General features: G+C 36.3%; 1 protein-coding gene across 1 annotated transcript in view; it reads right to left on the minus strand.

The window, feature by feature from the left end:
- Positions 1-2,369: 2,369 nt before the first annotated feature.
- LOC132406191 (E3 ubiquitin-protein ligase MARCHF2-like) overlaps positions 2,370-13,188 on the minus strand; it is an 84,002-nt gene continuing 73,183 nt past the window's right edge. The window contains exon 6 of the mRNA XM_059991510.1: positions 2,370-9,531. Within this exon, the coding sequence (XP_059847493.1) occupies positions 9,379-9,531 (153 nt within the window). The 3' untranslated portion in view covers positions 2,370-9,378. The remainder of the gene's footprint in view (positions 9,532-13,188) is intronic.

The following is a 13,188-nucleotide window of genomic DNA, read 5'->3' on the forward strand; positions in this document are numbered from 1 at the left end:
TGAGGCACCCCGCTAGTCACCGGCCTCCATCCTGATAAACAATTATCCACCACTACTCTCTGGCATCTCCCATCTAGCCACTGTTGAATCCATTTTATTACTCCAGCATTAATACCTAACGACTGAACCTTCTTAACTAACCTTCCATGTGGAACTTTGTCAAAGGCTTTGCTGAAGTCCATATAGACTACATCCACTGCCTTACCCTCGTCAACATTCCTCGTAACTTCTTCAAAAAATTCAATAAGGTTTGTCAAACATCACCTTCCACGCACAAATCCATGCTGGCTACTCCTAATCAGATACTGTCTATCCAGATAATTATTAATACTATCTCTAAGAATACTTTCCATTAATTTACCCACCACTGATGTCAAACTGACAGGTCTATAATTGCTAGGCTTACTTCTAGAACCCTTTTTAAACAATGGAACCACATGAGCAATACGCCAATCCTCCGGCACAATCCCCGTTTCTAATGACATCTTAAAGATCTCTGTCAGAGCTCCTGCTATTTCTACACAAACTTCCCTCAAGGTCCTGGGGAATATCCTGTCAGGACCCAGAGATTTATCCACTTTTAAATTTCTTAAAAGCGCCAGTACTTCCACCTCTTTAATTGTCATAGGTTCCATAACTTCCTTACTTGTTTCCCACACCTTACACAATTCAATATCCTTCTCCTTAGTGAATACCGAAGAGAAGAAATCATTCAAAATCTCTCCCATCTTCCTTGGCTCCACACATAGCTGACCACTCTGATTCTCTAAGGGGCCAATTTTATCCTTCACTATCCTCTTGCTTTTAATATAACTGTAGAAACCTTTCGGATTTACTTTCACCTTATTTGCCAAACCAACCTTGTATCTTCTTTTAGCTTTTCTAATCTCTTTCTTAAGATTCCTTTTACATTCTTTATATTCCTTGAGCAATTCCTTTACTCCATGCTGCCTATATCTATTGTAGACATCCCTCTTTTTCCGAACCAAATTTCTAATATCCCTTGAAAACCATGGTGCTTTCAAATCTTTAACCTTTCCTTTCAACCTAACAGGAACATAAAGATTTTGTACCCTCATAATTTCACCCTTAAATGATCTCCATTTCTCTATTACATCCTTCCCATAAAACAACTTGACCCAATCCACTCTCTCTAAATCCCTTCGCATCTCCTCAAAGTTAGCCTTTCTCCAATCAAAAATCTCAACTCTAGGCCCTGTCCTGTCCTTCTCCATAATTATATTGAAGCTAATGCTATTGTGATCACTGGACCCGAAGTGCTCCCCAACACATACATCTGTCAGCTGACCTATCGCATTCCCTAACAGGAGATCCAACACTGCCCCATCTCTAGTCAGTACTTCTATGTATTGTTGCAAAAAAACTATCCTGCACACATTTCACAAACTCTAAACCATCCAGCCCTTTTACAGAATGAGCTTCCCAGTCTACGTGTGGAAAATTAAAATCTCCCACAATCACCACCTTGTGTTTACTACAAATATCTGCTATCTCCTTACACATTTGCTCTTCCAACTCACGCTCCCCATTAGGTGGCCTATAATACACTCCTATCAGTGTTACTACACCTTTCCCATTCCTCAATTCCACCCAAATAGCCTCCCTACAGGAGCTCTCTAATCTATCCTTCCAAAGCACCGCCATAATCTGAGTATTTTGCTAGATATCCAGGATTATCTATCTTTTCTTTGATCTAAAGAAGTCAGAGGTATCTTCCATCTGTGAACAGATGCTTAGAAGTACCAGCACCACTCCTTTCTAGGATATAATGATCAACTTTTTTTAGGGCAGAGTTATTGCTTTGATGCTTCAAAAGCTGATAATACAATACCACTTGTTCATTACACTTCACTCTAATACTCTGTAATGGAAAATGTTTTCAGTACTAATATCATTGAAAATACAGGAGAATGTAACAAGCAGCATTGCAAAAGTGAAATGGCAAGCTATGAATTCACAGACATGGATTTGTATGGGTCAATGGACAACATATGACCTGAAGGATAATCCATAGAATGTTAGCTCTCTGACAGCTTGACCAAATGGACTGTGTTTACAGAGGCACCTATAGACAAAAACAACATTTGGCATCACTGCTAAAGCCAACAATACTTTTACAGTTAATCACATGTGCTCTTTCCAGCAGAAGACAGATCAAATCAGAAGAAGCAGCCTCACGCAATTCCATCTGTCATCTTACAAGTATACCCAGCACACCAACTATTAATCTAGCCGGCAACTCAATGCAGATCAAGTTCAAAACTTTAATTTCTCTTTTAGTCTACAGGACTTTAATACACATATGTATAACATAAAATAGTTATAGCAATGAAGTTCATCAAACAGAATGGAGTTTGAATAAGGTTTATTCCAGGTACTAAATTGAATTGTGAGTACATGTATCTTATTTATAAAATGGAATTAAGATAATCAGCCAAAGGCATTATAATAATTGTGATAATAAGAGTACAATAATTGGATATACAGTATATTTACAATTTAAAGCAACTGCAAACCAGATAGTTAAGACATCATACATTCAAAGAATAATGACATTAACAACATATATAGTAATTAACTACCATTGGGACAAAAACCACAGGAACGTATTCGACACCTGGTGAAGTGCCTGAAGTCTCAATTCATTTCCATGCAAAAAAGTCCTTTCTGCAAAGAGCTTGGTATAGTCTTTTCAAAAACAGTCTTTACAAAAACATATTTCAAAAATAAAACATTTGGAAATAAGTGAATGAAACATCATTGATTGAATTAATGTTTTCATATAATAAGCTTTTTGACTCTTTCAAGAGATGGTACAAAGAGAAAGAAGCAATTACTGAACAGTTTCCATCCTCAACAAGAATTTACTCCACAAAGTTTCAAATTCAACCAACAGTAAATCAATACAAAACAGAGCTGTATTCTGTTCAAGTAATTTTAGAGTGTCATTATCAAACACTTCAGGTTTAGAGAGGATTTTTAGGCAACCTCCTTTTGCCACAAGTCTTGTTCTTCATTCAATGGAACTAACAAAAGCCCATCTAAGTAATGGATTAAAATATGCTTTTACCTTCCTAAAATGTGACAAGTACTATTTTGGTATAATCAGATAGAGAGATTTATAGAAGAGGGAATTTTTCCAAAGATTAATTCCCAAAACTTTGCATTGGAGATATAAATCAGTGCATCATGGTGATTGAATTAACATACAAACAACTCCTCAATGGGATTCTAGCTACTGATTTCTTTGTGCAAATTCAAAGGTGCTTTAAAGATAAAAGATCTTACTAAAGATTTTGCCTCATACTTTTATTTTCTCTTTCTGTGTAACTTTAATTTCCACGAGTAATGTTCTTCCTGTACCTTATTCAAATACCCATTATTGATTTGATTCAAGAGCTCCTGCAAAGGCTACTGGCAAAATATTTGACTATAACAGAACTGAGCCAGGCAACATACATGCATGCCATTAAGCAGGAACAGTGTTATGAAGCATGATAAATGCCCTCTTTCAATTTAGGCATTTGTGTCGAAAACTACTGTTGCTGAAGTCTGTAATAAAATTTAAAAATGCTGGAAACATTCATTAGATCAGGCAGCATCTGTGGAAAAGAGAAATAGTTAACGTTAGAGGTCAAAGACCCATTGACATGTTGTCTACCACATGTTTTCAGCATTTTTCTTTTTATTTCAGGTACTGGCAGCTTCTATTTTACCTTAACTGATTAAGTAAGGAGTGGGATCAAACTTGGAATTCTTGTTCTGCATGGTTCAGCCAGATGCTGTGTCTTTTTTGAAATCAAACTTATTTTTGGAATACTAAAAAATTAGAAACATGCACAAATAAATCTACTAAGTGCATATAATAACTAATTTTAAATGCTAAGTAGTTGATTTAGATTATGAGCTCCATTAATCCATGTATGTAATCTTGCTCTAGATAAAATAGAAACTTTTAACTTTTACACTTAACTGGTTGCAAACACATTGCATCTCCTATTCTATTCTTTGGGAGATTTAATTTTGAGAAATATTCTAACAGTCAAGTGTATAAAACTGTACCATTTTCATATGTGGATTTCCAGTGCATTATTATCTCATCCAAAACATTAACTCCTGACTTACCTCCAATGAGTCTGAAAGATAGCACAGAATAGTGAGGCACATTTATTTAGATAATCAAAATAAAGAATTCTACCAATGTCAAGAGTGGAATCTGTTTCTTGAATCCATTTAATTCATGACAACCAATCAATGAAGAAAAACAGAGCATGAGACCAGGGCTCTGGGAACAAAATTAGAGTTTTGAAAATCCTGTCATAAATATCTACGCATCAATTAAGACATTTTAAAACTTTGAAAAACAATAAATAAAAATGTATTAGCTGAAGATCCAAATGGAGGATCTTTAAAGTAAATTGGTACAGTATTTTATGTAAAATTAGAGTTCTGTTCCATTTTCAGACGGAAAAGAGTCTCAGTTTAACAACTAGAGTACAATCTTTTGTTATCTTTCCACATCTATTAATCCAAATTTTGTGCAACTATGAAAAATACATCTCAGCTACATTTCTACAATTTTGAGAGTGATTTTTGCCACAATGCCAATTTAGTCAATGGTTATTCTTAAAATACTTGATAATTCAAAAATGGATCAGTTTCCTAACTCTGGCTGGGCCAAGGATTCAGGGGTTGTTGGTCAACATTTGATACATTAACATGCAGCTATCCTTTAGAATACAAACAAAGAATTATTTTATTGTATAAGGGCTAGCCCATCTTTTTTCACCAAGATATCAATAAATGTGCACTGAGCAACAGAAGTCAGTTGACGATGATCAGGAACAGGAAACTTAATTGATATCCCTTCCCTTCTTGGCATTGGGATCACTGGATACTTGTTTAATACCATGACCACATTACTAGCATCAGATCAGGAATTCATTCATCATCTCCCACCGTAATTTCCCTGAACCATGTAACATTCCTTGAATTTTTGCTAACTTTATATTCAACCAAGTACATTGAGTGTCCAACCAATTCACTACATCTCCACATTTCAATCAACACCTCAAAAATAAACCCAATGGAATGAGTACATCTATTAATGCATATATAAACACTTTGAAAACCAGCTTTGGACGAAGATTAAATATTTTTTTAAAAGTGCAGATCAAATGTTAAGAATCTGCAGCAAAAAAAGCAGAATTCCAATCCTGATTCACTTTTAACTTGGTGAACAATTAACTGAAAGATTCAAAGGGCAGCAACTTGGTTACATTTTGTAATTTCTATGCCTTTAAGCAAAAATTAAAAAAAACTATGTCTGTAGCACATATGAATACAATTCTATGGACACTATTAAAAGCTACCAAGAAAAATCTATAGAATAAAACATGTTTAGTCAGCACACAAAAATTACTGAAAGGGAATTAAAGTAAACAAATTAAAGCTCAAAGTAAAGCAATATCAGAAATTTCAAGGAAATTCAACTTAATTCTACAGTTTTATATCTAAACTCCTCAGAGAGATGCTTATAGAGTACCGACAATGAGATATACACATTACCCAAATCGGCAAAATTTCTTTGAGTCATTAGGCAGTAAAATAATAGCTTTTCAAGCATTAAGTGTTCAAAAACATCATTAACAGATTATATTGCTAAGATTCTGTATATTACCAGAAGAAAGGCTGTTGCACACCACTGTTCCTTTCATAGTTGATATTACCATAAACCAGGTAAGCTTCTACTGTTTTCAAACTTATTCAAGTAACAAACAATGGGGAAGTTCTTTCCAATGCTGATAATACTGTGATTTTATTCATAAACTAGAATAAGCTCAAATAAAAAGGTTCAATTTAAGAAAGTAAAATATTACAAACTTTTCTTAATTAAATGCTTAACTCAGAGTTAGAGTTATGAAGTGAGATGTGCCAATCTTACCCCATCTAACCCTTAACTTGTACATTCTAGTCTGATACTTCAGATGTTATACTGACTGAAGCTACTCAGTCTTGTTTAGATAACATAATAAACCACTGTTTCTCTGTTCCATCAAATATAAAATACACTAAACGAGCATGTGGCTTTCACAGTCTCTTCAACAATAACCAACATAGTTCGCAGCACTCCTTTATTTTGCATTGCTGTTTCTACACCTTTATACACTGTCTGTTAGGGATAGTGACATCTGGTCATACGGGGCTAGGAAGCTTCAACAGGGCCTAGGGCAGGGACAGACGCAAACTGGTCCAGGAAGAGGTGTGAACAGCTATTGAGGAAGTCTGTACCACCCAAATGGGGCAGCAGAGAGCTTGGACAAGGTGGGATGGTGCGCTGAAGCGGAACATCTTCTGTTCCAATCTTTGGCAGGCAGAACCCCATTGCATTAAGTTCATGATCCAGGCTGTATACAACGTCCCGCCTAGTGCACTGAACTATTTTGCTTGAGGCAAAAGCAGGGCACCATCATGTCCTCTCTGTCCTGGAAGAGAGGCCCTGGAACACATCCCCAGCAACTGTCCAAAAGCCCTGGGAGAAGGTCGCTACTGCTGGTGCTATGACCAGGTGTTGAAGGCAGCGGCAGAAAATATCTCCTCAGCCATGCACCTCTGCCAATTCAGAAAGCCCAAAGCCTTTGTCAAAGCTGGAGACCAACCATAGCCTCAGCCCAGATCACCTGCGAGCTTGCTCATCATGGTGTTTAACTGGCAACCAATAATTAATCTTGGCAAGCAATTAAAGTTCCCTGACTTCATCACAGCATCTTCACTGAGGTCTGACATGGTCATTCTGAAAGAAACCTCAAAGCAGGTGCTTTGGGAAGACCAGATTGAAGAGACATTTGAGTGTAAGAAGGCCAAATACCAGGAGCTGGTAGAGCAATGTCAGATTCAGGGGTGGAGGGCATGTTACAAGCCTGTAGAGGTGGGGTGTAGAGATTTTGCTGGCTGCTCACTCTGCAAAGCATACTCTCTCCTTAACATTACTGTAGCTGCAAACAGAAGAGCCATCAGGACTGTCAAGGATGCTGCTCTAAATGGCTATGGATCAAGAGGTGTGACCTGTGAACCAATGTTGCTGGGACACAAGCCAGGACCGGATCAACCTTGAACAGATCGCCTGGCCAAGGGTGTATAATGTTGAAACACCCAATGACCCCAGGTTACATGAGTAACGGTGTGACCCAGCACATCTTAGGATCTATCTCAGCATCATACAGATTGTTCAGCAAACACATGCTGATCACTTTGATTACAAGAATAATAATGAAAATTCTTCAATGAAACAGTAATCCAATAGTTGTGGTTGTGAAATGTTTTGGGATATTAAAAGAATGTGATAAGACTATTTTTGAAATATTAGTGATCAATTCAATTAAATTTACTTTATTAGTTAAAATTTTAAAAGTTATAAATAGATGAAAACCAGAATTTCCAATAAAAAAGCTCCTTTTTATGCTCTCATTACCACTCTAATTCAATGAAGATATATCCACTAGGTTCAATTCATCATTTGAAAAATTGGTTTAAAATAAAAGCACATTTGTATTCTGAATAAAATGAAACATTACTACATAAAAAATAAGGCCATAATGCTTAAAACCTAAAAGTGCATTTCCAATGGGACAACAGGTTATCTTCTTACCTAACACTTGTTTTTCTGCAAGTGTTTTAAACTGATAGCATCATAAATGCATTTATTTAATATTTTATGAATGATCAACAACTTTGAAAGATAATTAAAAGGTGAGGTGTGAGGTCCATAACATGTGTTCAATTTTCTACTCTTTAACACTGTATCACCAATAACTTGTCGTAAATACAAATAATTTACAAAACACAGACACGAACGTGAAATGAGAGATGAAGAGTGCTGTAGAGTTTTATCAATACTGGTGTTCTCTGGTACACTACTATTCATTTTAGTTCTGGAATCTAAAAGATAAATGAAAACTGTTGAACAAAATTTATCATATATTTTTCAGTCTCCTTAAGCTTGTGTTCAAAGTTTAGATAATTTTTGGAACTTCACAAAAGTAAATTTAAAATGTGCATCAGGTATTCTATGACAAAACTATAGTAAGTGGTATATTCATTGAAAACTAAGTTTTAATACTAGCTGCTGTAATCATATATTATATAGTGTTCTTTAGCTGCCTGACTCACCAAATGATTATGGAAAGACATAATGGGAGATGCAACGTCCTAGCTTTAATATACAAAAGAGCCCTAACAAACATTAACCAATGAAACATAAAGGCATGTTTGATGAAGAAATTTCTTCATTCCCTAACTCATTCTATACCAAAGCCCAAACCACATTAAGATTAGATTATACAGCAAAGATTCAAATCTTCTACTATACAAAAGATATTGAATAACAGTTTTCTAGACTTCCCTCTCTTGTTAATGAGTACCATAGCTCCGATTTTCCATTGGGAACATTTTTACTTCCTCTTATCCCATTTGGAAAACATTATTCTGCTTCAATATTGCAAATTTGACCTCAGAAGGTATTCCATTTAGTGAAATTCTCTGACTATATACTATGAGTGCTGAAAGCTGACTGCAGTGTTACTAACTGTATCACAAGTGAGTGATCTTGAAAAACATGCAGATTTTTTGGTGCTCAGAAGTGTCATTTAGTAAAGCAAGCACAAAGCTTCCCAAAAATCAATGCCATAATAGTGTTAGAGTGTGTCAATTTGTTGCAAATCACTGATATGAGACCAGCATCACATCCTGTATACAAGAAATACTTCAGCAGATTCTTTTCAAATGTGGAAATTCCAAACATCTACAATTCAAAACTCAGCAACTGCATTTAAACTTTCTGATTTCCTCCAGGGCTCAGATTTCTGTTTTGTCACTTCATTTATAAACAACATTCACAAGAAATAAAGATCTCCAAACGTACTTTAGTTAGTGCTGACCGACCCAATAACTGGCTACTGTGCAATGCCGAAGCCATATCTCTCAAAATAAAAGCAGTTCAACACGTTGTAACCTTAAGTCATTTTCTAAGCATGGTAAAACAAATGATTGTCTAAATTCAAATTTCAACGGTCCCATTCCATAAATTTCAATCTTACAATGGATTAACAATACTATCCAAATGAGTGGAGCTAATATGAAGTTTCAAAACCCCACTCTTTATTGGGAATGCATTTAGATGCAGGCTGCATATATACTGTCTCCTGAGAGTGTTGCAAATGAAGTTTGCGTCATGTGAATTCCATGAAATTAAACAAGTTGTTGTTGTTTTGTCATTCCTTGCTGAGATTAGAAAGCACATTTCAAGGACTGTAGACTTTATGAATTGTCATTTCTTTAAGGTTCTCTGTGTCAATGAATTTACACAATTGTTTCACTAGAATCCTTCCTCACAAGTTTTGAAGAGAGGAGAGAATGTTGAGCGATATTCTTCTGGTCTGCAGCCATCAATTGGACTTTTTGGTTTGTCCTTCGCCATTCTGAGTAAAGCTGGCAGTGATAGCGGAATGAAACCTTTGGGCAAAAATCAACATGTATTATTCTTACAGGTACTGTTATTCCCCCAGTGTGATTCCATTATCTTGCACAGCCTATGCTTTTCTTCCTTTGGTGGTGGTGGTCTGGTGAGAAAAGGGGGATGGGTTATCGGTGGTGAAACATATTTTGACATCAGAATGGATAGCCATTTGGTGGCCTATTTTACTATTTGGTGAATATTAGGCAAAACCAATTGTGTCTTTACTGGCCAATTGTACCACCATTAAGATAATCTAAATAGCAATTAGCCAATTTAACCTAGACCAGCAATTGATGCAAGGGTGTCCCCACCAGACCCCAAGACAGGAAATAATTTTCTGCAATTATTCCAGATTCTGAAACCTACTTCAGTTGTCAGTTTACTTTTCTCACATCAATTATGTACTAAATCAGGAAAATGAGATATTTGCCTTTAAATAGCTTGCCAATGGGTTTTTAAATCCAGATACAAGACACAAAAATGATATCTACAGTATTTCATTTTAAATCCATGTACATTTGCCAATGGAAACAATCTAAATATAGGTTTCATATTTACAGGTTCAGAGAAAAATGTCCATCAGCATCAAGTAGTGGATCATGCATCATCATACCAGACCGGAGTTGCAGTTCTAAATTGGGCTGCTGCAAGCCACACTGCAGATTGCTAGGGTTGTTTCCCTACAGAAACAACAAACAACCTCAACTTTGTAAGTTTCTTTCCAAATCTGTGCCCCTGACATTTAGAATGACAATGGCAGCAGATGTGTGGAATGATACCAATTTCAAGTTCTTCTGCACGTGGAAGTGTTTGGCTCACCATTGTGCCAGGAAGTCTACAGTTCAAAGTTTAAGGTAAATTTATTATCAAAGTACATATATGTCATCATATAGAATGCTGAAATGTCAAAGAGCATAGTGAACACATTTCCAACCTCACAGTGGAACCCTGGGCCAGATACTATTCTTGCTAGTAAGGATGGTGTCAATCCAAACACATGGAGCAGGTTTCTGCTTTTACTATCTACAAGACCACACATTAGGAATATGATGAAATGTACAGTAAGAGTGATTAGGAAGTACAGAACACTACATGATACTGTTGTAACTAGGTTTTATTTATTCAGTGCAGGTGTGTATCCTCAGTCATTTCGTGGGGATGAGCCTGAATTTATTATTATAGATAATAATTTCCCTGCCAGACATATCCTTGCAGAAGACTTTATATTAATCTCTTTATCGATTATGAGGCTGAGGATAGAGGTGTATCAGCTTCCGACACCTTCACTCTCTTCCACCCCACCATGTACATGCTTCTGCTTTCACACAATGAATAAATTTAAATGGACTTACAGTATGCTTCAGTTAAGCATGGACATGTAGACTTCAAGGTGCATGGACATCATTTTATAACTCTGGGCAAATGACTAGAAAAAGATGTGATGACCAATTATAGGGCAGCAGTAGTTCTGGTTTCCCCTCTCTGTGTTTCTAAAATAATGTGTTAGAAATGACTGCACTCCAGGATATATGTAAAAACACTATGTTGCTTCATGTTAAACAATCAGAATGCTATCGATTAAATGTGGAAAAGACATTTTGCTATTGCTGAAAATGAAGTCTTAGAAACCCACAAAGTGCAACTGTGGTTGCTGTGTACCATAGTTGAGTCTGCATTGATTTAATCAAATTAAGACCTTTAATCCCTGTCAGTGTGTTAGGACAAGATGAGTGCTAAGCAAGTAATAGGAGACTGCACCTTCAGTGACTTGATTACAACAATCCGAGCCCATGACAAATGGCTTTTAGCATGCAATTTGGGACTCACTAACATACATTGTTACTACCAAGATTATAAGAGGGGAATATTTTTAAAACAAGAGATTAACCAGAGGGAACCCAATTGAACACAGCCCTGTAAGAATAAACTTACTTGGAACATAACATTTGCTACAGGGTTTCCCCAAGAACAGGTCATTGGTTCATTGTGTAGAGGTGATAGTGAGTGCTCAGATTATGGAAAATACTGTACATGCTTGTGCCCTAGTACATCAATCTCCCAACACACATTTCTGAGTGCTATTTTAGTGATAATTCTGAAATCAGCTGGGAAATTCACAATTTGAAAGTCCCAAAGGAACCATGTTTAGCCTTTCCACCATGCAAAAATACAGTTGCAGTCATCTTTAAAAGAGAGTCATGGTCTGTGAGGAAGTTCCTTGGTCGATATGACTAAGAGCTCCATATGCTAGCTCACGAGCAATTCAACTTTGACCGTATAATTCAGCTGCTTTAGAATGAATCACAATGAGTCATGATGTGTTGACCAGGATATGAGTAGATGAGACTACTATAAACACACGAAAATGAAAACATGTAATAGCACATAATATACCTAAATAAGGTAGCTATTTTGACTGTAGTCAGAGAAAGTTCTTCCTTCAAGCCAAAGTCTTCAAGTTACTCTCAGTACAGATAACTACATGTTTAAATTTTAGCAGTCTATCAGCCTTATCAGGTTTAGTAATTTAGTTGATGTCTAACAAAGCCTTAATAATATTTATGTAGAAAGAATCCTCATTAGGGACAAGTTGTCCCTAGCTTTGTTTCTTTACTGATGATAAACTCCAAATCATTACCATCATATATCTCCTTCATGGTAGGGCTCATTAACAAAGTGAAAGGATAATGCCACAAGAGCTGCAGTTTCATAACTGGCTAATAAATTGGTGGATCTGGTGTCCTCATGGTCATTTCCAAATTGTTCAAAGCAAGGAGTGTGGATACTGGACATGGACTGGTTAAGCAAGTGTAGGTTACATCTGCTGTAATTGAAATTGAAACTTCCAGTGAAGCAATACACTAAGATTAAACATAGAAACATAGAAAAACTACAGCACAATACAGGCTCCTCGGCCCACAAAGTTGTGCCGAACATGTCCCTCCCCTACCTTAGAAATTACTAGGCTTACTTATAGCCCTCTATTTCACTAAGCTCCATGTACCTATCTAAAAGCCTCTTAAAAGACCCTATCTGTCAAAGTGGGCGGGTCAGCATTTTCATTCATCCTTTGCCGCTAAAGCTAGGGGAGTCTCCATTCTTATTAACTCAAATATTCCGTTTGAACTCCATAATAAAATATCTGATACAAATGGCCGTTTTATTATTGTTTCTGGTAAACTATATAACACTAAAGTTGTACTAGCAAACCTGTATGCCCCCAACTTTGATAATGTTAACTTTTTTGAACGTTTTTTTTCCTCACTACCAGACTTAAACTCATACTCTCTTATACTGGGTGGTGACTTCAACTGTTGGTTAGATCCTAATTTGGATCAATCGTCCTCTGTTACCAGATCACCTACTAAATCTGCCTTAGCTATCCAATCGTTTCTCTCTAATTTTGGTATCTCTGATATATGGAGTTTCCTTCATCCTACTGAGAGAGATTATTCTTTTTTTCCCACATGTTCACCATACCTTCACTAGAATTGACTATTTCTTACTCGATAACCAACTTATTCCATTTGCCTACTCTTGTGAGTATCAGAGTATATTGATTTCTGACCATGCCCCAATTACTCTCTCTTTAAACTTTCCTGGTCTCCCTCAGAGGAATAAACACTGGCGGTTTGATTCAACTTTATTATCGG

Source organism: Hypanus sabinus, chromosome 16 (assembly GCF_030144855.1).
Source record: "Hypanus sabinus isolate sHypSab1 chromosome 16, sHypSab1.hap1, whole genome shotgun sequence".
NCBI lineage: Eukaryota > Metazoa > Chordata > Chondrichthyes > Myliobatiformes > Dasyatidae > Hypanus > Hypanus sabinus.